General features: G+C 33.2%; 1 protein-coding gene across 1 annotated transcript in view; it reads left to right on the top strand.

The window, feature by feature from the left end:
- The window catches only part of LOC146730059 (uncharacterized), a 30,296-nt gene extending 9,859 nt beyond the window's left edge, over positions 1-20,437 (top strand). Inside the window, exons 3-6 of the mRNA XM_085494499.1 lie at positions 316-414; positions 17,410-17,508; positions 19,204-19,326; positions 20,405-20,437. Coding sequence (XP_085350625.1) covers positions 316-414; positions 17,410-17,508; positions 19,204-19,284 — 279 coding nt within the window. The 3' untranslated portion in view covers positions 19,285-19,326; positions 20,405-20,437. The remainder of the gene's footprint in view (positions 1-315; positions 415-17,409; positions 17,509-19,203; positions 19,327-20,404) is intronic.
- Positions 20,438-26,390: the final 5,953 nt, after the last annotated feature.

Genomic DNA, 26,390 nt, shown 5'->3' with positions numbered 1-26,390 from the left:
AATTGGAGCCTACATTGTATTTATGGATTTAGTACTGTTTGAAATAACTTGAAAACATAATTTTAATAACAAACCAATAAAATCATGACACCTGATTTTAATACTCTTAAGATGAATTATAATTGTACATTGAAATAATGGATAACTTGTAATTATTGTGTGATCAGTGGTGATCAAATACAGTTAAATAAATTTTAAATTATAGGTAGGAACTATTGTTGTTTGATATGTTGGGTCTGGTAAACATTGTTTGTAATATTTAAATTATTCCTCTACATGGTTATCTAATGTATGCATCACATGTTCATATTACAGTATAACTACACTGCATTACATTATGCTGCAGATAATGGAAATACAGCTATAGCAGAAGTGTTGATTTCAGCAAATGCCAATGTGAATGCTACCGATGATGTGAGTATAATTACTATATTGTCATAGTTTTGTTAGAGCATAACTTACAATGTGGTATATTGTAAGTATCACACACATATCACAGACATGCTTTCCATCCGGGTAGTTTAAGGCAAATGTCTGTCATATGTGTGTAAATACTACCATGTTACTTTCATTGACAGCAATAATATACACTATAGAAACATCCATTGTAGCTGATTAGTGAAATAAGTCATTTAGATGAGTACTCAAGGTGTCTGTTTGTAAACTGGAATTGTTGACTTACAAATGTAATTTACACCAAAGATATAATATATGTTATACCAGACACTTCTGAGTACTGTTCCCATGGTTACTACCAAATAATGTATGTGCATACATGTACATGTACACTATATTCATTGGCCACCTCAATTTAAAAAAATAATTCACACAGAAACACTAAATAGTGCCAGCAATTAACTGTCTCCATAATTTGGTCAAATGAAGAGACATTGTTTAAAATTTAAACAATAATGAATGACTCTCCAACTCATGATGGGCGAAAGCTCACTTTGTGCGAAATATATGTGCGAGGCATAGGCCTTGAAGTTTATAAGATTTTATGAGATTTCTAGAGATGTTTTAATTCTATAAACTTTTATAGAAATAATATGGGTATTTTATTAATGAGTTCTACAAGATATTTTATAAAAATCTGTAAATATATATTATATTTATAATAATATTTATATAAATCATAAAGTCATCTATAGAGCTAGAACAATATTTATTATGACACATGGCGATAACCATATAGTTAAACTTATTTATTACTATGAAAAAAGAAACTTTGTAAATATGGTGAAAGTCAATGACAAAAGTAGATAAGCTAGAATTCTAAGATTTTAGGCATAAGTTCTATGCATTGCAGAATTCATAGATGACTACAACAGAAACAGTCACTGAGTCATCAACTGTTGCACACCAAATCAAAATTTTTGTGCTACTCCGAAAAGAAAACAGTTGTCAATTAAGGTTTCCGTTGTGGTCATTTAGCAGCATGGCAAGATTCCCATACTAGTATTTCTTTCACTGAACTTGTAATACAAAAAAAAATATTTTTGTTTTTTAAAGAAAGGTGCAATAGTCATGCATACGAGATACCAACAATTTTGACTATGTTGCCTAGTAATCGACCCATCCATCAATCAGTAAGACCACAAATTAGTTAAATAACATTGAAAGAATAACTTTAATTAATCGAGATGAAAAAAGGATTAAATACAATGCAATCTGTTTAAAAATTTAGGATTTTCTACCTATTAGTGAAACATTAGACTGCCAGCACAAAACATACGAGAAAATTGTAGAACGAGCGATTACACAAATGATTTAGCCTCGGAATAGAAAGTTACTGGGATGTACAAAATTGTTGCCTTAAATTACACATTTATGTATGACCCTCAAAGTTCTATACAACTTAAACACTATAGGTTCACATTTGAGCAACTGCCTTCAATGCGTTCAGTCAGATGTCTCATATTGTTTCACTGGGTTCGGCATCGATCAGGTTTAGGGCCCATTTTATTTTTACCGTAATATATATTAATGATATCCCAAATTCTTCATATTTTCTTGATTTTTGATTTTGTTCACACATAATATTAATTTAAACTAGGTTCTTTCTTGGTGTGATACTAACAAATTAATGGTAAATTTGTTGGAATAACTTTTGACAAGTATCCCACCTGGTCCAAGCATATTGAAAAAAAAAATAGTAAAACTGTCAGGAGTGCAAAATTCTATTCTTACTTTTAAATATTTTACTTTTTGTCTACAACTATATCTTGATGTGTTGGCCTAGTTTACTCAAATAATTTAGCTGTCGCAGCATTGTATCATAACCTGATGCCTATAATGTCTTGTTCCTGAATAATTAATCCCCGTCCCCGTCACACTAATAATAGAAACTTATGTTTTGGGGTTCTTTCCCAAATCTGTACATTCATCTAACTGCTATCATTTCCATGGCCTGCCTAAACTTATTTTGTTGATTAAAATTTGGTACAATTGAAAGATATACAAGTTTGCATATTTCACTCAGTAGTAATATACATTGTTTTGTATTTGAAGTCACTGATTTCTGGCAATGAAATGTTCCTCATGAATTTAATTACTTAAAGCTATTCTCCCGAAAACCTCCATCGATGTAGATATATGGAGTTCATTTCATTAGAAATTTAGCTTGAGAACTCAGACGAGATTGGTCACATTGTGATTCCCAACCATTCTATATGTATGTAGAATATAACCCACAATGCAGTGCAGTAGTGTAAAGGTGCACCCCTGACTGATCATCCTGCTTTCGCCCCTGACGGTTATTTGAAAACTTTTAAACATATTAGCAGTATTACGTCAATCCAAATTTTTTAATTGATCAGCTATATTGTTTTGTATGACACAGTGGTGTATTAATTGTTGTACATTTGATTACTGAATCTCACCAACCATGGTCTTCCATTATTATACTCTACTACATGTAAATCACACCATTTTTGGAATAAACTCACAATATAGTAAATTAAATAATAGCAAGTTATGACAATAATTTTGGCCATTGTAGAACAATGAACATCTTATAATATTATTTTATTAGCCATACAAGGCAAACAATCAAAAAAAACTATTCTAAACATTTTTTAAAACTATCATACATGTAAATCATTCAGTTTCTAATTTCAGAATTTCCATAGTCAGGTTGGAAAGTTTTGAATTTCTTTTAATGTATTATTTCTCAAATCTTTATGATTGCTCATAAAACATCACTGATGAGAAAATACAATTTGAAATTAATTCCACCCAAGAAAAAATTATCTACAATAATTAGTTACACTTTCCACTATTGTATTGGTCAGTGCTAAATAGAATTTCCTTCTCTAGTGGTTAGTTTATTTACAAAGAAATTGATAAAAGAAAGTGATAAATATCTTCCCTTCCATCATTATAATAACCTCTCACCCTTATTTTCCCCATACCGTTTTATTTCATTCCAGATCTATCACATTTGACCTCATCTTAAAGAGGAGGGAGATGTCATGATGTTCATACAGTTCCTTTTGTATAATCTTCTATTTTATTGAGTTTAATCCAGACAGTGTTCTAAGGGGTTCATATCTTGGATAGTTTTTATTTTATTTTCTTCACTAATTTTATGAAAACACTTAATCCAACTAACATTGTGGCCTTTTTAGGCCATAAACATGATCTCCTAAATCTCCCAATACTGTTGGGCATGCTACATTAATATTTACTTTAACAAGAAACTTGCCAAATTGATTATTGCTTTGATACTTGGTGTATATGTACCTTGGGCAGACCTCACTTAGATTTGTTCATTTTGTGATGATATCTTCAATTCTCTAATTTTGATGAATATTTCTGTCATTTTTGGTAAAAGTGATATTTTCGAATTCTTGTTGAAAACAGCGAGTCAGATTGCTTTCAAATCGATATTATACATATTGTTCATTTTCTAATCATATCTTCAGTTCTTTAATTGACATATGCATTGCTAACAGCGGAGCTATCTCAGCAAACACTCTGTGTCTTGTATATACTGCCTTATCTGATAAACTCTAACTAGCTCCTATGAAATTCCTTGATGATGTCATCAAGATATCTAAATAGGTGTAGTTAGATACAAAATTGATTGTTTTTTTGTTGTTATATATCCCTTTTTGACTCCCATGTGCGAAGCACAAAATGGGAGTCTTTGCAGTTAGTGTGTCTGTATGTGTGTGTGTGTATGGGTGTACATGTGTGTCCGACTGTTCCACTGCTAACTCAAGAACCATACATCAGTTTTTGATGAAACTTGGTGCATAGATGCTCTGGGCCAATGCGCAGATTTGATTAGGTTTTGGTGAAAATCCATGCTTGTTAATTACCTATTTTGCATGATAATTAGCAAATTTTTAGCTGTTCTATGACTGTTCCACTGATATCTAAAGAACCACTCATTGGATTTTGATGAAACTTGGTACATAGAAGCTCTGAACATATGCACAGATTTGATTAGTTTTTTTAAAAATCCGTGCATATTAATTACCTAATTTGCATGATAATTAGCTATTTTTTAGTGGTTCCATGACTGTTCCACTGATATCTAAACAACCACTCATTGGATTTTGATGAAACTTGGCACATAGATGCTCTGAACTAATGCTAGGTTTTGATTAGTTTTTGGTAATAATCCGTGGACACTAATTACCTAATTTGCATAATGATTAGTAAATTTTCGGTTTTCATCATAAAGGGTATCCAGTCGGCATATGCCAAAATCATGTACTCATCATGAAGGGTATCCAGTCGGCATATGACGAAATCATGTACTCATCATGAAGGATATCCAGTCGGCATATGCCAAAATCATGTACTCATCATGAAGGGTATCCATTCGGCATATGCTGAAATCATGTACTCATCATGAAGTTATCCAGTCGGCATATGCCAAAATCATGTTCTCATCATGAAGGGTATCCAGTTGGCATATGCCGAAATCATGTACTCATCATGAAGGGTATCCAGTTGGCATATGGCGAAATCATGTTCTTATCATGAAGGGTATCCAGTTGGCATATGCCAAAATCATGTACTCATCATGAAGGGTATCCAGTCGGCATATGCCGAAATCATGTACTCATCATGAAGGGTATCCAGTTGGCATATGCTGAAATCATGTACTCATCATGAAGGTATCCAGACGGCATATGCCAAAATCATGTTCTCATCATGAATGGTATCCAGTTGGCATATGCCGAAATCATGTACTCATCATGAAGGGTATCCAGTTGGCATATGGCGAAATCATGTTCTTATCATGAAGGGTATCCAGTTGGCATATGCCTAAATCATGTACTCATCATGAAGGTATCCAGTCGGCATATGCCAAAATCATGTACTCATCATGAAGGTATCCAGTCGGCATATGCCAAAATCATGTACTCATCATGAAGGGTATCCAGTCGGCATATGCCGAAATCATGTACTCATCATGAAGGGTATCCAGTTGGCATATGCTGAAATCATGTACTCATCATGAAGGTATCCAGTCGGCATATGCTGAAATCATGTTCTCATCATGAAGGGTATCCAGTTGGCATATGCCGAAATCATGTACTCATCATGAAGGGTATCCAGTCGGCATATACCGAAATCATGTTCTCATCATGAAGGGTATCCAGTCGGCATATACCGAAATCATGTTCTCATCATGAAGGGTATCAATTCGGCATATGCAACTTCGAAGTGTACAGTGATACACAAAAATGGGGCATGTGCAGACTCGGCTCCGACTGTTCTTATATATGTTTCGGCACATGTGAAGCTAGTGTACTTGGAGTCGTGGTGGTTTTCCATTTCCTAACAAAGACCTGTATTTTAATGGGGTCCGTGAGGTAACAAAATTTTGCAGTCAGGATTGTTTGGAAATCACGCTACTTATTACTTTTGAAAGTAAACATTTCTGATGGAAGTGTATCAAATTTTATCTCCTGGAATTCAAGTTTATTCGCTAGAATCGTGTACAAAAACAAGTACTAGATATCATAGTAAGAAAAATGTCCCATGTGCTGTTCCTGTCCCAAGTGACTTGTAATAAACCTGACATTCACTTCCTTATTATACCTCAGGTAACAAATAGAAGCATTGCTTCTCATATGTCAGCTGGATATTCAGAAATTTGAACAGACTACATGTACATGTGAATAAATAAATATTATATTTAGTCATTATAATCTAGAAAAAGCCGGCTACGTATTAAAATCAGGCAATTGAAAGCAAGGTATATTATTTTGTCAAGTCAACGTTGTTGTTAACTGTTATATTTTATGTTGTCAAATATAAGGTCATCAATGAGTTTGTTTGTATAGCATTCCCTTGATAGGTGTTAATCAAATGTCATCAATTTCCTGCTAAATTTGTTCCTGTTTATAAATCTCAGAAAATCCTCCTTCACAAGAGGCAATTTTGTTTTCAAAGTATACTAAGTTCTAATCGTTAGATGAAAGTGATGTTCAACAACTAAATTATTATTGAAAGAGGGTGGTTTGGTTCATTATTAGCTAAAATCATTCAAAGCAGGCAATTTTTTTTTCACCCAAATGCCTTAGTGTTAATTATTATTTTTCTTTTCTTTTTTTTTTTTTTTTTTTTTTATGACTAATGCAAATAGCCCTTATTTTCAAAAACTCAAATTCTGTTCACAAGATATCAGATTCAACTAGCTCTAAGCCCAACATACTTTTAAGCTTTATTATCATCTTTATTTATTTTAAAATTTGTTGTGCTGTTATCAATACCTTGTAAATTATTGAGTGGATAAACATTTTTATTATTATTAAAGTACTGATGACAACCCACTTATTGCTGAAATGGTCAGCTAAGAATTGACGAGTTATGCAAATGATACAATCCAGTGGACATTGTAATACTGACGAGACTGTCTTTTATGTCAGATCACTGTCTAATAGAACACTGCCATCAAGGGCACATTGTTTCAAAACAGATTTATCATGTTGGTTTTATATAATAATAAATACATCATGGCTGATGAGAAAATCAAACCACTTATCAGTGAATAATCTAACATGGATATTTGAAAAATGTTGAAGCGAAGAAACCTTGAAAGCCCAGGTTATCGACAAACAACCAGTAACCCGGCTTTAAACTCTCATATTTTATTTAATTGAAAAAACACCAAAAACAAACAAAAAGCTGTTCAAGATGAGAACTATTTCAGTTTATATCATAATTCTAACAAGTGCATTATAATTTCAGGGATATCTATGTAATCTGTATTGCCTCATACTTTCTAATTACTTCATGCTGAAAGTTAATGGACCCAGAATTTAGTCATAGGCATTATATATCAAAAACATAATACTGAATATAGCCTAATGGGAGTGTTGTGCTAACTCAAACTTGAAAAGTTAAACTGCTTTAATGGGAAATTTCAATATTGATATTGCAAAAAATGATTATTTATAAACCAACAATTTTGTTTTAAATCTTCTAAGTATATCTTTACAACAGCAAATCGATGTACCTGATTGTCTAACTAGCACGAATAGCAGCAGTATTGACCATATTGTACTCGTGCTAGTGTTATTACTACCGATAATTCAGATTTTTGTCCAACATACAGAATATTTGAAAATATTTTCTCCCTGGCTGCTTATATTTAAAATTTTTATTTTAGAGATTATTCATAAGAGTCCATGTAAACATATTCCATAAACAACTAGTACTAATAATCAAAGTTCTCCCTTTTTTGTGATGGAATGTTTCTGCCATAGTGACCAAAAACTGCATTTTTGATCAATTTTTGTTAATTGTTCAGCGGCTCACTCTCATAGACTGCGTGGGTGCAAAAATGATATCAGCTGTCACATGTCAAAGGTAGAACGAAAAGTGTTGTCCCCTGGTTCATGTCATTTTGTTTTGTCAGGTATTTGTTGTACATTGAATACTCACTACTTTACTCGTAAACATTGTAAATGAATGCATCACTCTAATTTCATTTGTCAATGTTCGTTAACTCTCAGACCGTGGAGTTTGGCCCTGTATAGCAAAGTGTCTTAATTTGATAATTGAGTTGACCAGCTTTGAACATTGCATTCTCATGTTCTTTGGTCAGTTGCCTTTCCCCATCTTCGATCATAATGTACTATTATACTATTCCCCCCCTTTCAAATATAGATACTTCCTGTTTCATCTTCATTTCTCTATTTTTTATTTATTTTTTGTGTACCAGCCAGATTGTTTACTTCCATCATCAAGATGAAAGCAATTAATACTGTCACTGTCATCTATATTCAGTACCTCTTTTATTTCAGTGCATGTAGATTGACATACTATTTTCTGGAATGTCCAAGTCCATAAAGTAATGAAATGAAGTGTTTAATTTTTCATTATTAGTTTTAATTTCTTTTGGGACTATTATATGTGAGAACAAATCTTGTCGTAATGTCATGTATATTGCTATAATACATGAATACAAAAGCAATAATGTCAAAATTACAGAAACAATTGCATTACATGTGACCGTGGTCAGCCAGAAGTGCCCTCTAGATACAAGCAAAACATCAGTTTCTTAATTTATTATGTAATGAAGGAAATATCAGTTTTCAACACTACTGAAATGTGTGTGTTGTCCCACATCATTTCGTAAGTATTACACACATTGTCAAAACTGGAGATTTATACATTTTGACCACACTATAAACTGTAAGATCTACATGTATGGGTGATCAACACTAGGTCAATCTTCACAAATGCTATTGATCGGGAGATCTAGTTTCAAACATCTTATCTAATTTATCATTCCATTGTCCCCAATAGTGCACATCTAAACTATAAATGATTTGTTTGTCAAAACCCTAATTTAGGTGGCATAAAAATAACTTTATTTGCATCTCTAGAAATACATGTTTCTATCAGTACTGTATATAGCAACAAAGAATGAAATAAAATTAAATCAATGAATAAGATTACATATAGTATTTTTAATTTCTAACTAGAAAGGTACATGTATATGAAAATGAATTATTAAATTTAGTTTAGTAATTCTCAGCAATTCTTTTAAAACTGTACACAGACCATTGTCTATATTGAATGGTAGTTGAAGATTATTTCCATTGGCATGGCAACCAAATAAATATAGATAAAAAATTGTTTTCCTTCATTCTTAAAATGTTGATGTACATATCAAAAGTAGTGCAATTGTATTATTTGGAGCTTTTTGACCCTATGGCTTAATAAGAGTCACTAATCGCAAATCTTTGTGTTTCATGAAAGCAATTTTATATTGTAAAAGTATGATAACAAACATTATATTCTGACAGCGAGAGATTTAGCACTGTTCAGCTGGATGGTCAATTGTACTGTGCAATGTCCACTATTTAGTAGTAATACCTGCTAGTATTACATTATATTAGAAGTTCCCACTGCTGGCCGACTAGTTCATTTAGAAGTGCCCACTGCTGGCCGACTAGTTCATTTAGAAGTGCCCACTGCTGGCCGACTAGTTCATTTAGAAGTGGCCACTGCTGGCCGATTAGTTCATTTAGAAGTGCCCACTGCTTGCCGCCTTGTTCATTTAGAAATGCCCACTGCTGGCCGACAAGTTCATTTAGAAGTGCCCACTGCTGGCCGATTAGTTCATTCAGAAGTGCCCACTGTTGGCCGACAAGTTCATTTAGAAGTGCCCACTGCTGGTCGACTAGTTCATTTAGAAGTGCCCACTGGTGGCCGACTAGTTCATTTAGAAGTGCCCACTACTGGCCGACTAGTTCATTTAGAAGTGCCCACTACTGGCCGACTAGTTCATATAGAAGTGCCCACTGCTAGCCAACTAGTTCATTTAGAAGTGCTCACTGCTGGCAGACTAGTTCATTTAAAAGTGCCGACTGCGGGCCGATTAGTTCATTTAGAAATGCCGACTGCTGGCTGACTAGTTCATTTAGAAGTGGCCACTGCTGGCCGATTAGTTCATTTAGAAGTGCCCACTGCTGGCCGACAAGTTCATTTAGAAGTGCCCACTGATGGCCAACTAGTTCATTTAGAAGTGCCCACTGCTGGCCGACTTGTTCATTTAGAAGTACCCACTGTTTGCCGCCTTGTTCATTTTGAAGTGCCCACTGCTGGCCGATTAGTTCATTCAGAAGTGCCCACTGCTGGTCGACAAGTTCATTTAGAAGTGCCCACTGCTGGCCGCCTTGTTCATTTAGAAGTGTCCACTGCTGACCGATTAGTTCATTCAGAAGTGCCCACTGCTGGCCGACTAGTTCATTTAGAAGTGCCCACTGCTGGCCGACTAGTTCCGTTAGAAGTGCCCACTGCTGGCGGACTAGTTCATTTAAAAGTGCCCATTACTGGCTGACTAGTTCATATAGAAGTGCCCACTGCTGGCCGACTAGTTCATTTAGAAGTGCCCACTGCTGGCCAACTAGTTTATTTAGAAGTGCTCACTGCTGGCAGACTAGTTCATTTAAAAGTGCCAACTGCGGGCCGATTAGTTCATTTAGAAATGCCGACTGCTGGCTGACTAGTTCATTTAGAAGTGACCACTGATGGCCGATTAGTTCATTTAGAAGTGCCCACTGCTGGCCGACAAGTTCATTTAGAAGTGCCCACTGCTGGTCGACTAGTTCATTTAGAAGTGCCCACTGGTGGTCGACTAGTTCATTGAGAAGTGCCCACTGCTGGCCGACTAGTTTATTTAGGAGTGTCCACTGCTGGCCGACTAGTTCATTTAGAAGTGCCCACTGCTGGCCGACTAGTTCATTTAGAAGTGCCATTATTGTGTTTATGCACCTGAATTATTTTATGTTGTGTATCTGATCTGAACCTTGGTTTGAGTAGATAATCCCACCCTCACTACAGCATTTGACATCCATGTACGAGTGACATGACTGCCAAAAATAATGAGATTTATGCCAACAAATTTCATGCAAACTACTTTTTTACAATATTACTGACCAGAACAATGTATATGTGTTGCTTGATAATTATTATTGACACCTAATAATAACACAATGACACTCTGTGCAATGGCAAGATATGAAGTTACAATACTGAGATTACTATAATTGACACTCTACACAATTGTGACGGGCACCGTAGCAATATAGCACAGTTCCTATACAAACAACTTAGTTTATAGAAACAACAACAGCGACAAAATGTACTTCTCATTTGATCTCTGCAGAACCGATTGCACAAAACAAATATTAATTACAAAACCTGTTGAATGGTGATATTTTTTTTTGACAATTGTTGACAGAGTTTTAGTTGTAAAAATGCTTGTTGTTAATGTTTATTGACAATTGCTGACAAATTAGTAATTTTATAGAAAACAGGAACAGTTACAACACAATGTTGGGAATTTAATTGTATAAAAGTACACAAGACAGCAATAACTTGATTTTTCTAGCATACAACTAACAACGTTTTATAAACTAAAATGTCACAAGTCACCTCTAACAAGGGAAACTATGAGACCTATAGCTCATTTGTATATCAGCATGGACAGTCACGAAATCTCAAAAACACAGCGAAAATGTCAATGAATCAGGATGGTAAATTTAAACTGGCAGTCACTCCAGATGACATGGACCTTCAAAAACACTCATTTCATATAGACACTGGTTTGGAAATGCAACTTTCTTGAAGCTGACCAACCAGTGCATACACTAAAATACATGTTGACTATGTACTACATGTATTAAAGCACTACGAAGATTCCTTTGGACCATAACCAGCACGCTGGGTTTCCTGATCCTTACACCACTGTACATAAACACGATGAACAAGGTTGCATATCCTGATAGTTCCGGACAATCACTAACATATGCCATCTTTGATTCAGCAACAAACTCAACACTGGTGTTCAGAGTAGCGCATTAACAGCTCCATTTTTTTTTTCGTTCTTTTTTTCTCTCATTTTTTTTTTATTATTATTATTTTACTTATTTATTTCTGGAGATTTTGTTTTTTGTTTGTATGTGTATATATGTATGTGTGTGCACGTATGTGTACGTGTGTGTATGTATATATATATGTGTGTATATATGTATATATAGCCTGCATAGAAATGTATATTGGTTAGGATTGGGCCACAGACTAGATTAGTTCGGATGAACTACCTCTGTGGTCCACACCAAGAAATTATTATTATTATTATTATTATTATAAGATTACTAGAATTGTTATTATTATTGGTGAAATAAATCAAATCAAATCAATCAAACTATGCAAGTGATATAATTATTTCACCAGTGCTAGAATCATCAATTAAACTAGGTAGCTGGAACATAAACAGTGATTTTATCTGTCCACTGCAGGCGTGGCTAAACAGTAATTGTTTCAAATTATGAGCTTTGCCAGTAGTATAGATAATGTTCATTTAATTTGCAAAGACAGATCGAGTTGGTAGTGGTGCTAGTTATATACCTAGAGCTCGGAGAGGTTGTGTTGCAGTCATTTTTAAAAATAAACTTAAACTGTACATATTAAACTAATTAAAGTAAAACAAGTGATATAATATTATCCAAAGATATAAATGATCTATTCATAGGCAGCGTTTACATCCCATCAGAATTTTCATCAATCCATGAAAGAATGAAGTTATCTTGGAATATTCATCTGAAGGGGATGTTATCCTGTTTGCTGATGACAACAATCACCGCATTCCAACTCCAGAAATCTACAACAAAGATAATCTTAAAACAGGAAACAATTATGATGTAACGCCTAAATCTAGTGCAAACAAATTTGACAAGAATTGTATTGAAATGTGTCTAGAACACAACCTAATAATCGTAAATGGTAGAAAGATAGGTAACTCAATGGGAAAGTACACTTGCTACCCTCCAAATGTATGTATATGTACTGCCATTGACTTCACTATCAACTCAAAAATCATTTGTGCTCTATTTTAAGTCTCAGGACAAATATCTCAGATCACTGCCCAATCTTTATGTTATTATCTATCAATGTTTAAATATAAAAAAATATCTGATTTCAAAACAAAAACCTACAGTCATAATACTGAAGCTACTACAAGGCTCTTTCATTCTTGGCTTCAGAGAAAAGTTGTTAAAAACAAAATTCTAAATATTCTAAAAATATAGAAAGAAACTAAAGACATGCAGATTCAAAATTTGGAAGATTTTACAGGTGATGCTTCACTCTTTTGGAAACTATTGGGTGAAATGAAACAAATCAGTGAGTAGTTTAACAAGTGAATTTGTCTCCTAAGGAGTCAAAGAACTATTTCAAATATCTACTGGAAGAAAACAAATCAATCAATGCAGCAAAAAATCGTCTGTTGGTATTTCAAAGGAGGTAAACAATGAGAGAAATATGATTCAGCATAGTGATGAAACTCTAAAAATTAGCGAAGCTCGAATCAGAGGAAAATAATAAAAGATAATAATAAAATATAGATAAAAAAATGCTTCATTCCAACCGTTCAGAAAATTGACATTTCTAATTTTGTTACATTCAAGATAAAAGTAATGAAAATACAAGTTTTAATAAAAAAATATAAAATGAGATAACTGATAATGTAATAAATTATTTTGGTTAAATTCTGTTACAAGATTTCAGGTAGTATGATAATGCAACTATAATATCATGGTGTTTTGAATTGAGCATAAATTGTTTTGTTATCAAATTTTGTGAATTTACTGTTTATTGGGTTAAGGTAGCGGGACTATTATTTGCATACTTGTTTTCATCTTCTAATTGTGACTAAATGACTACAAATAGACCTAGGAAAGTATATATTTTTAGAATCGCCAGACTTCAAGCTTTTCACAAGTGTATTTTGCATGCCGGTATCTACGACACGTTACTCAACCAAAGGTGAAAAATTACTTTTTCTGTAAAAAAAATAATTACGCATTAATGCTGGCGATAAGAAGTATTTTTTTCACTTTTCCTAGTTGTTCAATAGTCAGGTAATGTGAATGTGTCTGGTCAGTTTTATTCAAGCAACGCGTTTTAAAAAATAGTGTGCTGAATTTCAATTACTGTTTTAGTCGCATTGCCCCAACTCAAACCACAACTCGTTGGTAAATAATCTATAAAATAGTTTGTCTGGACACATTCAAGTTCCTCTCACTGTCACCTTAAAGCTGTGAACAATTGGTGTTAATCCGACGACAATAAGTATACGTTATTTTTTGTTAGAGACCTTGTATTTTGAAAAACATAAACTCCTAGAAAACGTCCATGAAGTAACAGCAAAGATTTTCAAGCTTGTTTATCGGCACAATCAATTTGTTTTCCCATCAAGGTATGTTTTAACATGTGTAAGGACATCCAAATGTGTAAAGCTATTGGAAACCAAAAAAATAAAGTAATGGGATAGTTATAATTGGATAAATTCGGCATATGAAAACACCAAAATCAATGATTTTTTTTCAGTGGCTGTGTGACCTTGTGTATGACACATTCATATGCAAATGACTAATCTGTGAAATAAACAGGGGCGGAGACAAACCACTCAAATGTTTGGAAACACTCATTGTGTGTCAGATAGCTACTGATTACACATCCTAACATTGCTTTGTCTTGAGTTTATCTTTGAAACTTATAGGCACACAGATTAAACCTGTGTTGTTGATTTTGGAAAACACTACTGAGACTGCCTTGCTTCCCTTCAGAAAATCTACATGACATTCTTTCACATGAAAGTTTATGGTGCATTTCATCAATTAATAAATAAATGTGAAAATCGTAATTTTCAACACAAATAATAATCTTGCTACCTTAAGTGTGTTTCTTTCTTTGTTGTTTAATTTAGAGTTTATCAAATGGTGTAATTCATCTTCTATAATATATTAAAAAGTAGGACACAAAATCTTACTACTGCTTTACAAAGACTAATCAATATCATTTTTAAATGTGGAAATTAAGATGCCTGAATCATGAAAGTCAAACATAATAATGCTGTTAAATTAATCCACTTCAAAACATAACCCGGCAAACTACAGAAGTATACTATCTCAAGCTGTCCCGAAAACTAAACAAACATTTTAAGCACTAGGCTAATATCATACTTAGATATGAATAACCTCTTATCAAAGCAACAGTTGAATTTTAGAAAAAATTGTCAAACTACAGACAACTTATTTATATTAAATACAATTGTGAACAAATATCTGTACCATGCAGAACATTCTAAAAGCACTAAATCTAAGGCCAAGAAATCTAAGAAAATTTATGCATGTTTCATTGACATCAAGAGAACTTTTGACACCCATTTTAAATTTGCTTAGAAACATTTTTTTTGCAAGGCCTTAGACAATTTCATGATTTAATGTGGCCTGTACTAATTGAAAGCACACACAAAACTTGAATAATGCATATTGGATTATATTGGAAATTGCAAAAATATGGTATCACCGGAAATATTCACAATCTCTTAAAAAATATGTATAGTGGGGTATCCTACAAGGTAAACACAAATAACGGGCTCACAAATGAATTTGATTCATTGAATGGGGGTAAAACAAGGCTCTAATATAAGTCCAACTTTATTTAGTTTGTTCATTAATGACATGCCGGAGAAAATACAATCTGCAAATGGCAAGCCCCATGAACTAAACAGCCAAAAACTAAACTGCGTTTTGTTTGCTGATGACGTCCTAATCTTATCACAGACCCAGGAAGGTATGCAGTGCAGTATAGATGCACTGGCAAACTATCAGTAAGCCTAAATAAAACTAAATTAATGGTATTCAATAAAAGAAATCATACATTAAATAGGAAGTCAGTGTTTTATGAGGGAAATGAAATTGCCACAGTAGATAGTTTTAACACCAAATGGAAAATTCAAAACTGCGTCCAATACTTTAAAAGAGAAAGCTATGAAAACAATATTTCCATTAAAGCAGTCTTTATTAACATTATCAGATTATACAATTAGCACAGCATTGAATTTATTTGATAAATTAATTGTACCAATTATTAATTATGGGTGTGAAGTATGGGGAGAAGAATCAGCAAAACATAGTAACATTATAGAAAGTGTACAGTTTGCATTCTGTAGATTTCTTTTAGGTGTCAGTAAAAATGCAACAAAAATGTTATTCTTGGAGAGCTGGGTAGATACCCATTGAACATAAAAATTAAAACACAGATAATAAAATATTAGTTGAGACTAAAATTATTTAAATGATATAAAAAATTTAAAATTAAGGCGATCTTTTTGCAAATTTAGAATTTCTGACCATAAACTACTCATTCAGACTGGCCGGACAAAAGAAAATTCCTAGAAACGAAAGAATATGTAAACTCTGCACAGATGATGAAATTGAAGACGAGTACCATTTCTTAATAGGATGCAGTAAATATGACATACCCTGTAATACATTATTTAAATATATAAAGGACAACAAATCTGCATTCTTGAAAATGAACAAAGAAGATAAATTTTGATCAATTATGACAAGCTTGCAGGAATATAAACTGCACAATTCATACATACAAGTATGAACTTAAGAGATGGAACATAGCAACTCCATCAAATTAGTCTGCAGGTAGTTTTAATGCAATGGCATATTTAGTAGCTTAGTAGTTTTATTGTTTTACTAATTTCCATGTTTTTTCTTCCATTCTTAGTTACATTTATTCAATGTTTTATTCATGATTTTGGTGGAGTTAACTGTATTTCAGTTTTGTCTTGTCCTAAACAATTACATAATAGCTTATGTTTTTTCCTCGTTCTATAATTATATGTATTTAATGTGCTACTTGTGATATTAGTTGCGTGAAGTATTATTTCTGTTTTTGTTTTACAACCATAGTAGATTTTTTGTGTTGAATAAAAAATAGTATTATTATATTCAGATGGCCCAAGTTGTCCATGTCACATGTATGATATTGAGTGCCCTCTTTGCCCAGTCTGTCAGCTGCCAATTAATCTCAAGATTGGCTACTCAACCTAAATGTCAGACCAATCAGAGAGTAGCTTGCTTTCTTGATATTTTTGTTTTCATTTTCTTGGTCATTGAACTCTCCCTTGCATCAATCTTGTTGAAAAATGTACATACTAATAATATATCCATAGTTCTCCTTCAGTTTCCAGAAAATTAATTATAATTACACATGGTTTCTTTCTTTATTACAAATCTACCATTCGCCAAGTTGATGCCCAATATTAATGAATTAAGATAATAGTCATTATTACTCCTATGAATAGAAAAATCATGAAAACTTGTAGTGCATTTTCTCATGTGTGCAAGTGAATGGGGCAATACAAAATGTTGGAATTATGTACTGTTTCTGTTCTGAGTACGAGTACAGGTCAATGAACCAGGCATTACGTAGCTTATTCTGTCATTGCATGACATGACCTAGATTTCTACAATGATAAATGAATAAATCATGTTTTACTGACCAAATCATCTACAGCATGCATTAGATATTCATGTTGTACTCTTCATTATATTTGTTTTCCAGGATCAGAGTACTCCATTACATTTTGCTGCACTGAAAGGACATACACCTGTTGCAGAGTTGTTATTAAAACATGGTGCTGATATCACTGCTGTCAACGATGTGAGTATACTGGTGCTGTTCAATGAATGTATGTTTGTTGTGAAAGCAATGTTAAAGGTCACCAGTAAATTGTGATAACATAAACAAATTAGTGGTTTAATGTTGAGAAATAATGTGCAGGCATGTGTACCCAATCACCTAAGCCACCCAAGCCTGGAACTTTGCATGTGACAATGTCATACCCCCCTCCCCATACAATCATTGCTCTCACAACCATGTATATGTACATGCATATGGATGTAAAAAAGGTCCAAAAACCTTGAATTTTATTTTTATGTCATATTATTCACAAACTGCTGAATTATAATTTCCCTGTCAAGGAATCATTTTGTACGCATTAACTTTCCTACATATTTAATGTAAAGTCATGGGCTTTGGGTGCAAATGATTTGTTGGTATTTCATGTTTATTGATAATGAAGTGATACGGCATAGTCGGGGGGTTCTGAATAAAATATAGTACGCAAGCTGAAGTATAGAAAAAAGGGGTGTCACTTAGTTATTTGATGCATGTACACAGTGTTAGGATAGTCAAGTGTGAAAAAAAGAATTTCATGAATTCATGTTACCTTGACTTGGAAACAGTATGATTTTAGTATGTATATACATGTAGGGTATTTATTTTAAGTTTCTACACTTGAACAATGGTATAATTTTACAAAAATAAGTTTGTGTTTAGCGTTTTTTTAAAAGTCTATAATTCAGCATGGGTACCTGGTCTGACTTTGAGTAACCCCCCCCCCCCCATCGATTTCGATTTCATAAAAACAATGTAGTTACATATGACCACATTGTAAAATACCATTTAATTGGAATCCAAAAATGGGGATAGATTTACCTCTGTGAATCTGTACCTATATATCCAGATATATGCTTGGCTTGATGATGTTCAAATTTCACACATGTCACATGTATGTACACTCATTTGATGACCCAATTCGAGATGGTTGAATGCTGGCAATTTTATTTAAAAACAAATTATAGTCTTTGCCCAGAGTTTTATTTATTTAGCATTTTCAACTAATATTTTCCTCTAAATCTAAGCCCCACAATGCATCGTGTTTCAAGATTTATTAAATTATTACAGTAACCTATACTAAATCATGACTTACTCAACAATGGTTAGAACGTTAAACCTTTGGCCCACATATTTCTACTAAACTATAAGTCCAGTGAATCCTTCACAAACACCCCACTCGTAGACCACAGAATCATACCCAATGTTTTTTGATAAATTGAAAGTGAGTCTGTGATAATAACATCATCATCATAAATCACAGTATAGTTCATGATCAAGGTGATCAATAGTCTCAGTGTTTATATTTCGTAGTTGATTTTAGTCTCACATGATATAATAATTAATGTGTTAACGATAGGAAAGTGTCAAAATGGACTGTGATTATAAAACTTTTATTGCAAAAGACGTCTTACTAGTATTTCGTGGCATGGCTTAGATTTATCGGCTCAATTGTTTTCAATTTTGGCATTGAATTGCGTGTTTGCACTGAGTGGTCAATTTCAGACGTATTCATCGGCAGAAATTCTTTCTTGCATGCGGAGGAAATTCAAAAACCTTAGGGTAAGTATCAAAGTCCTAATTTGAATATTGATTCATACGAGTTTGTTTACATCTTTTATGTGGTGAGGTATGATGAATCTCAATGACTATGTGCATATGTTTTCTGTTTCTTTGCAGAGATCCCAGGAAAGACTGTTGTTGTTAGGAGTACTAGATATACAATGTGTCAGTGATAAAAGATTGCTTGTAACACTGTAGTAGAATGGAAGGGTGGCATACGTATAAAACAATTAAACCAAGGTATGGATACTGTCATATTCTCTTTCCAGAACTCCAATCAATACCCCAACTTCCAACCCAGTCTGTTTCTCCACTTCACTATTTTTCGTAGCGAAGTGGAGAAACAGACAAGGGAACCTGGGGTATTCAATCATGTATTACCACAACCCATCGTTCCATGGCTCTTTGTGGTCTTACTGCCCTCTACAGAGTAAATAAGAAATGCAGACCTCAACAAAAGTGATGTGTTCCACCTCTGACATGGAAGTTCTATATTTTGTTGATGTTTGTAAATTACAACATTACCGGAATATCACAAAGTCATGGTAGCATCATATGGGTTATTCAACTAATGGGTGGTCATTATAATCATTTACATATCAACGAAACTATTTCAATTGGCAATTTCTGGTGAAAGAAAACAGTGATATTGGATATTTTAAAGTCTATTATAAATGACAATCCAGCAAACTTCAATCGTTCCTATATGACCATTGAAGGATTGTCAAAATTTTAGATATCTTAGTTGATTTTAGAGTGATTAATTAAAATCAAAATGATTTGGAATAACACCAATACCCCCCCCCGTCACATGTCAAATACATAGTATTCACCAAGTAATTTATATTAAAGGAACCTAAAAAAAAATATGTACTGCTTTTGACTGTTTTAATATTTATTTGACTTTTTATGCTTTTCTTTTTTTCATTTTCTGTTTATGTGCAAATCAAAATTTATTCTATGTTGTCAAAGTAATTTAAAATTAAACGTTACTGCTCAATCTGGTTTTCCATATCAATACAAATTTTGTTTCATTGTTAGAATTATTGGTTAACATTGCCCTTAATTTGTGTAATGTATTTGTTTTTTGTATTTAAAATGTTGAAAAATGTTGTCTCAAAATTGTGGCATTCAAAGTTAAACTAGTTAAATGACCATTTGGCGCAATTAGCTTGTTTGCTTGTGCTTTCTTTTGGAATGAGTGGTTGCTAAATGTCTAGTCTTGGCGTCTTTAATAGAGTGACACATATTGCTGTAATACCACATACTTTGAATCATAATGACCATACTGATTGTGTATCATGTACCATACTTATAGGGACATGCATAACATCATTCCAAATCATGGAAATCAGAAGCGAAGGAAGAGTAAGACGTGTACACCCATTATTGCAAGTGGTATGCGTACAGACAGGGGAATTGGAATTGTGTGTGCGTTTTCATTGATTTTGATCACTAATGTTGAGTTCTCTACATTGAATCCAAATTGTGCCAAGTCAGTGTATTTGAAAGTCTGGTAAGTATGACACATGTGATAGACTGTCACATGTCTTGTTTTTTATTAGTTGCAATGTATTATCAAGTGACACCTAATTTTTTTTAGAGGGTGTGGGGCGGCATAATCCAAGGAGAAAATCAGCTTTCAACGGTACAACTATTTTTACATTGGTTAAATATTAATTATTTTTTTCCAAATATCATTGAACATTCCACTGACTACTTGATGATTCATTAGTAATTGGATTGTCCTGCATATCTGGAACAGAGCAATTACTGTAAATAATAAAGATGTCAAACAGCCAGGGGAACAAAAACTGAAGTAGACTGAGAATCTGCTGCCACTAGGTGGCGCTATACAATGAATCTAATAGCTGGAGGGTGCTACAATAGAGAATACTGAACAGGCAAGGCTTTATATGTGTAGCAATTAACCCAATTTATACTGAAAACAGATTTAACACAATTACTGAAAAATACCTAATTTCCACTTTTATTTTTGATGTAGGGATGAATCAGTGAAAATTTTACAGTGATCCATACAATAGATGATTTAATTCTTATTATTGTTTTTAGATATTTAATATATGCTTATTATAATGCTCCTATCTAAATTCTGTAATCACTAGTAAACTTGTTAATAATATTTACTGTGTTTTAGGAAAAGTTTGTAGAACATTATTTGTAACCTCATAAAGATTTTGCCAGCTCACCTCCAGTCATACAAACTTGAATTTTGCTGATTGCTCTATTTAATATAAGTGTACTTACCAGCAATTCCAATGTATTAATTCATACATGCCATGAAATAGGAATATTTTTTGTCAGGCAACCATTTCCAGTAAATTAATTATAAGTCTTACTTAATTACAGTTTTAGACTTGCACACAGTCACTTGTTTATTTTTAGTTCCACTGTTGACTTTGTCAGTCGCATAATTTTTTTATTTTTTCAGCTTCTTTTTGAAGCCTTATTGCTTTGATACTTGGTGTATATGTACTTTGGGCAGACTTCTCAACTTCAATACGATTTAGAAGTAAGAATTTATCAGCTGATTGTATTTATGGCGAGGAATTCAGTGAAATTACAAATATTGTGAGCCATTTAAAATTGACTTGGTTAGGCAAAACAAATCTTGCTTCTTGTCACTGTGCACATCATCTTGAAAACAGTGATTCACACTTTTTTCCAATGTTGCATAAAGTGCAGCCAAATATACAAATGTACATGTATGATAGAATGAAGAAATTTTGTTTTCTGTTGGTCCATGCTATATGTGTGACTAAGTAGTCATGTGCATTACTTTATTTTTCTTGATAATTATAACCCTATATTCACTATACTGTATATTTGCTCTTTTAGAAGCGCATCTCCACTAGAAGTGTATATATAAATAAAAAATCAGTTGTTATACTGAATTATTAAACTATTACTTAAAATATCTAAACTTACGCATGTGCATTGATTGCACTACTAATAGAGCAAATATGGTATACTATTTTTAAGTTTGAATTAAATTGTAATTGTTATTTTCTAACTGTGCACCTGTGGTCAGCGCTTTGTCACTGTGTCATTTTGGTCTGTTTTCTCTGAAACTATCGGATAAAAGTGATATTCCTGGTCCCCTCACATTTCCAGTCACTGTTATGTGAGCAACTAGAGAAGATCGAGTGATGTGAACAGGGAGCACATCTCTCCAATTTTGAGCAATGAGTGTGACACAGTGTACATATCGCTTTATTTATTAAAGTATTAAGTGCTTGAGATCTACATATATTTCATACTTGTTTTTTTTCTCTGCATTAAATTTAGATTTCCTGACTCTCCAGTATGGTGGCATGCTATCACAAAATGGATGGCTCTGTGCAGCATTCCAAGCTGTCCTACCACATACATGTTTCACGTGTATCTATGAGAACAAAGTCACAGCCTCCATCATGCAGTCTTCAAAATGAGTTCATAATTGTGAGTATAATGTCAACTATTCTGTTTAGTTACAGGATGGTTGTCGTTTAATATGCAGTGCATGTTTGATGTTTTCATATATTTCACATAAGTTGTATACTTCACTGTAGACTTGTATTGAAAACAATGTAACACAATGACCATCATTATTTTAGCTACGCTGCTGACTTTGTAGAGCGGAGCTTATTATTTGAGTGTTTGTCTGTCGGTGTCTGGTGGTATTCATTATTCAATACTGCTTGTTTCAGATTAGATATTGCTGCACACCACTATATTTCAGAACCATCTGATTCTTGGCAAGACTGTTCTTAATGAATAATGATTGTGAGTCACTCATAATTAGATGTTGTACGCCATTGGGTATCCATCTGTGCTAGTTTGATTGTCATTGTATTATTATCAACAATCATACCATTCATTTTTACTTGCATTCTTTCTTTAAGTTCCTCTTTTTTCATGTAGAACTTTTCTTGTATATCTTTATCTTTTATTTTAAGCTCCTTTAGTAATACTTGCACATAGTGCTTGATTATTGACATCATTGATGGAGCCTACTCTAGCAAGGATTTGGCTGAGACCTTCTGAGATTTTACTGTTTATTGCTGTGAACATAGGCACTTGTTGTTGGTGTCAATCAGTTTCTTTTGGTGTTGGAATCAATCCTTCTTTTCCAATTCTTTGTAGAAGTGTGTCATCTTTGAAATGCGTTGATGGTTTTCTGGGTGTGAAGGAAAGGGTACTCTACATGCATTTTCAGTGTTTGATATGACTTTCTATTACAGTGTCGGTGGTGGTGGTGATTCAGTGACCATATTAGCTGATTTTTTTTGTCTGAGTCGGTGTTGTTTTCGTAATCCTTATTTCTGTATCTAATAGGTTTTCTTGATGTTTTGACAGTTCTTCTTCCATGTCTAACAGTGCTGTAAGCAATCTTGTTTAGATCTTCCATGAGTAACATGTGTGACTGTTACATTGTGGTGTGTCATTAGGACCAGGAAAAAATTGTAAACATTTAAATTTAAAAATTTAAATTTAAAATATGAGAAGTTGATATCAAATATGATAAATGAATGGTGAACATTTATTAACATTTACCTTAAAAATCGCCCGGGTTGATTGTTTGGATAATAGGTTATAATTTGGGAGATCACTGGAACCAAACATTGCCCAAATCTATACTTGGTAGCATAAAAAAATAACTGTGCATATGATCCGAAAACAAAAATTATTATATGTATTCTATTTAGTGTTCAAAATAAGATTTCAATTAACTACCTTTTAATTCACACTTTAACTTTTTATGCAAAACTTAAATCAATATTGTTTGGCAAATTTAAAAAAAAAAACATGTTGCAAACATGAAATCCCTTGATGTACAACTTACTTCTCCGGTGATCCCTATATATTAAATGGAGATCACAACACATCATTCCAGCAATAATTTCAACAAAACTTCAATAATTTTTACCCTTGACATAAATGTATTTAAACTTGGCTGTTTAACGTTCAAGTCTTGTATTTTAAATTTAATTTCTCATTTAAATGCTCATATTTTAAATTTGAATTTCTTGTTGTTTTAATTATGGTTCTATTTACACACCATAGTTACATTCTTATTTGTTAGCACTGATATTTCTAAGGTGTTGATGCCATTAGTTTCACTGGTGTAAGTTTTTGATTATTTATGTGGGGATATATATACACCTAAAAATAATTAATTGCTGTCCAGCCAAAATAATTTGCATCTAAAATGTATCAGCTAGGTCAGGTGATATCCTATTTTTAATTCCTGATTGGATGTAGTTTGAAAATGGGGCTTGTAATTTCACATCTATCTTTTTTCTGTATCTCTGACATGCCTCAACCAATCACATTCAAATTTTACACATACATCATAGCACACATATGTACAAACACAAGATGGCCAAATGATAGTGATTGTAATGTTAAAATGTAAAAAATCAAACATTCCTGAACTGGATCTATGTCATTGTTGACATATTTTATTTAAAAATTGGGATGTACCTTGAACATAGTGATAAAAACATTGTTGCATGTCATTGTTCAAGATTGAATATAAAATGGCTGTTCCAGTGCTGTATCTCTGACATATTTTGACCAATCACTTACAGAAATCATTTGATTATGGCTCAGAATAATATATGGCAAATTCCATATATGATTCATGATATGCACTCACTTTTTTTGAAACACTTGACAATGCAAAGTGTGGAGCACATTTTTAGAAAAGGATAGAGGGTGGATGGATAAACCACAGTGCAGATGTGCTAATACAATAGAGGATAGACAGTAAAAAAATTTCAATGACTTTGAAAATAGTCTGTCAAAAATACAAACTACAAACCATCAACAGAAAAAAAATCATGAGATGGCTGACTTGAAAAATTACTGATCAAAAACAGTGTCTACGAGTCAACGAGCTGATGACAAAATTAAAATAATTAAAATCAGGCTCACTCACATGAAAAAAAGCATGACAAAAACATGCAATTCAAGCATGGAAGGTAGTAGGTCTGCTATCTTTCATGGTCATGTCTTGCTGCCATGAAAAAATAGTCAATCAAAAACACTGACCACAAATCATACAAGCTGGTGACAAAATTGAAAGCAGGAACCGACTGACTTGCAAAATTACTGGTCAAAAACAGAGACTACAAGCCGATGACAAAATTGAAATAATTAAATGCAGGCTCTGACTGACACTAAAAAGCTTGGCTAATACATGCAATACAAGCATGGAAGGTAGTAGGTCCTACTACTTCATGGTCATGTCTAGCTGCAGTGAAAACAATAGTTGGTCAATAACACAGACAACAAATCATATGAGCCAGTGACAAAATTAAAAGCAGGGGCAGACTGACATGAAAAATAGCAGTGCAAAATCACATGAATTTTCGGATTGGCACCTCTGTTTGCCCCCACGCTAACAAAAAAGTCTTGTCGTCTACTTCCTATTCTTGCCAGATTTTTAGAATGTCAGGCCATAAGATAACCAGGCCAAAACACAAATTACAAGTTTAGAAAAGCCTGTCTTTTTATTTAAAGGAAAAGTCTAGACATGTGTAAGAAATGTAATTTAAATTTTTTTTACATCACTTTCCATTCTCTAGATATTCAACTTTTTATCACTATATTATGTAGTCCACCATCTTGTTTCTCCAGCAATGAATTGTGGGTAAAGTTGAAATCATATCTACTGTAAATTGCATTCTGCAACATTTGTGGAGCTCTTTCATCTTGGAGCATTATATTGTTGATTTTGACTTGTCCTTTTACTATAGACGCCCATAATTCGCTACTAGAACATGTGGTACCAAAAATGGACCATGAAAAGACGGGACCCTCATAGATGAGAGGACCAACATACAGTACAGTAATGAAACAAAGAATGAAAATACACTAGTCCATGAAGCATACAGACTCGGCATAGAGATGAATGGTAATAGCATACTTAATTTGGTATCTGGTACCAAAAATTATTTGCACTATTTAGAATAGGGATAAGAATATGATAAGTCATGAGGAAATAATGCTCCAAATTGTAACACCAATCTAATCAACATAATTTTCATTAAACTCAAAAAATATATTTGAAAACAAGAATCAACAAATGCATGATAATAAAAACAAACCAAAAGAATAATCTGCACACATATAGACTGCTAAAGAAAAATTGCCAGTATAAAACTCAGATAACTACAGTAACAAATGCAAGGCATAGAGCATAATTGGGAAATTTAGAAATAGAGAAAGGACAATACAAAAAAATACCTTGCAGTGGCAGAAAGTGCACTGCTTGTTGCCGAAATGCACTTCTTACT

Source organism: Saccoglossus kowalevskii, chromosome 20, assembly GCF_978046115.1.
Source record: "Saccoglossus kowalevskii chromosome 20, keSacKowa6.1, whole genome shotgun sequence".
NCBI lineage: Eukaryota > Metazoa > Hemichordata > Enteropneusta > Harrimaniidae > Saccoglossus > Saccoglossus kowalevskii.
This window is presented reverse-complemented; position numbering and strand designations above follow the sequence as displayed.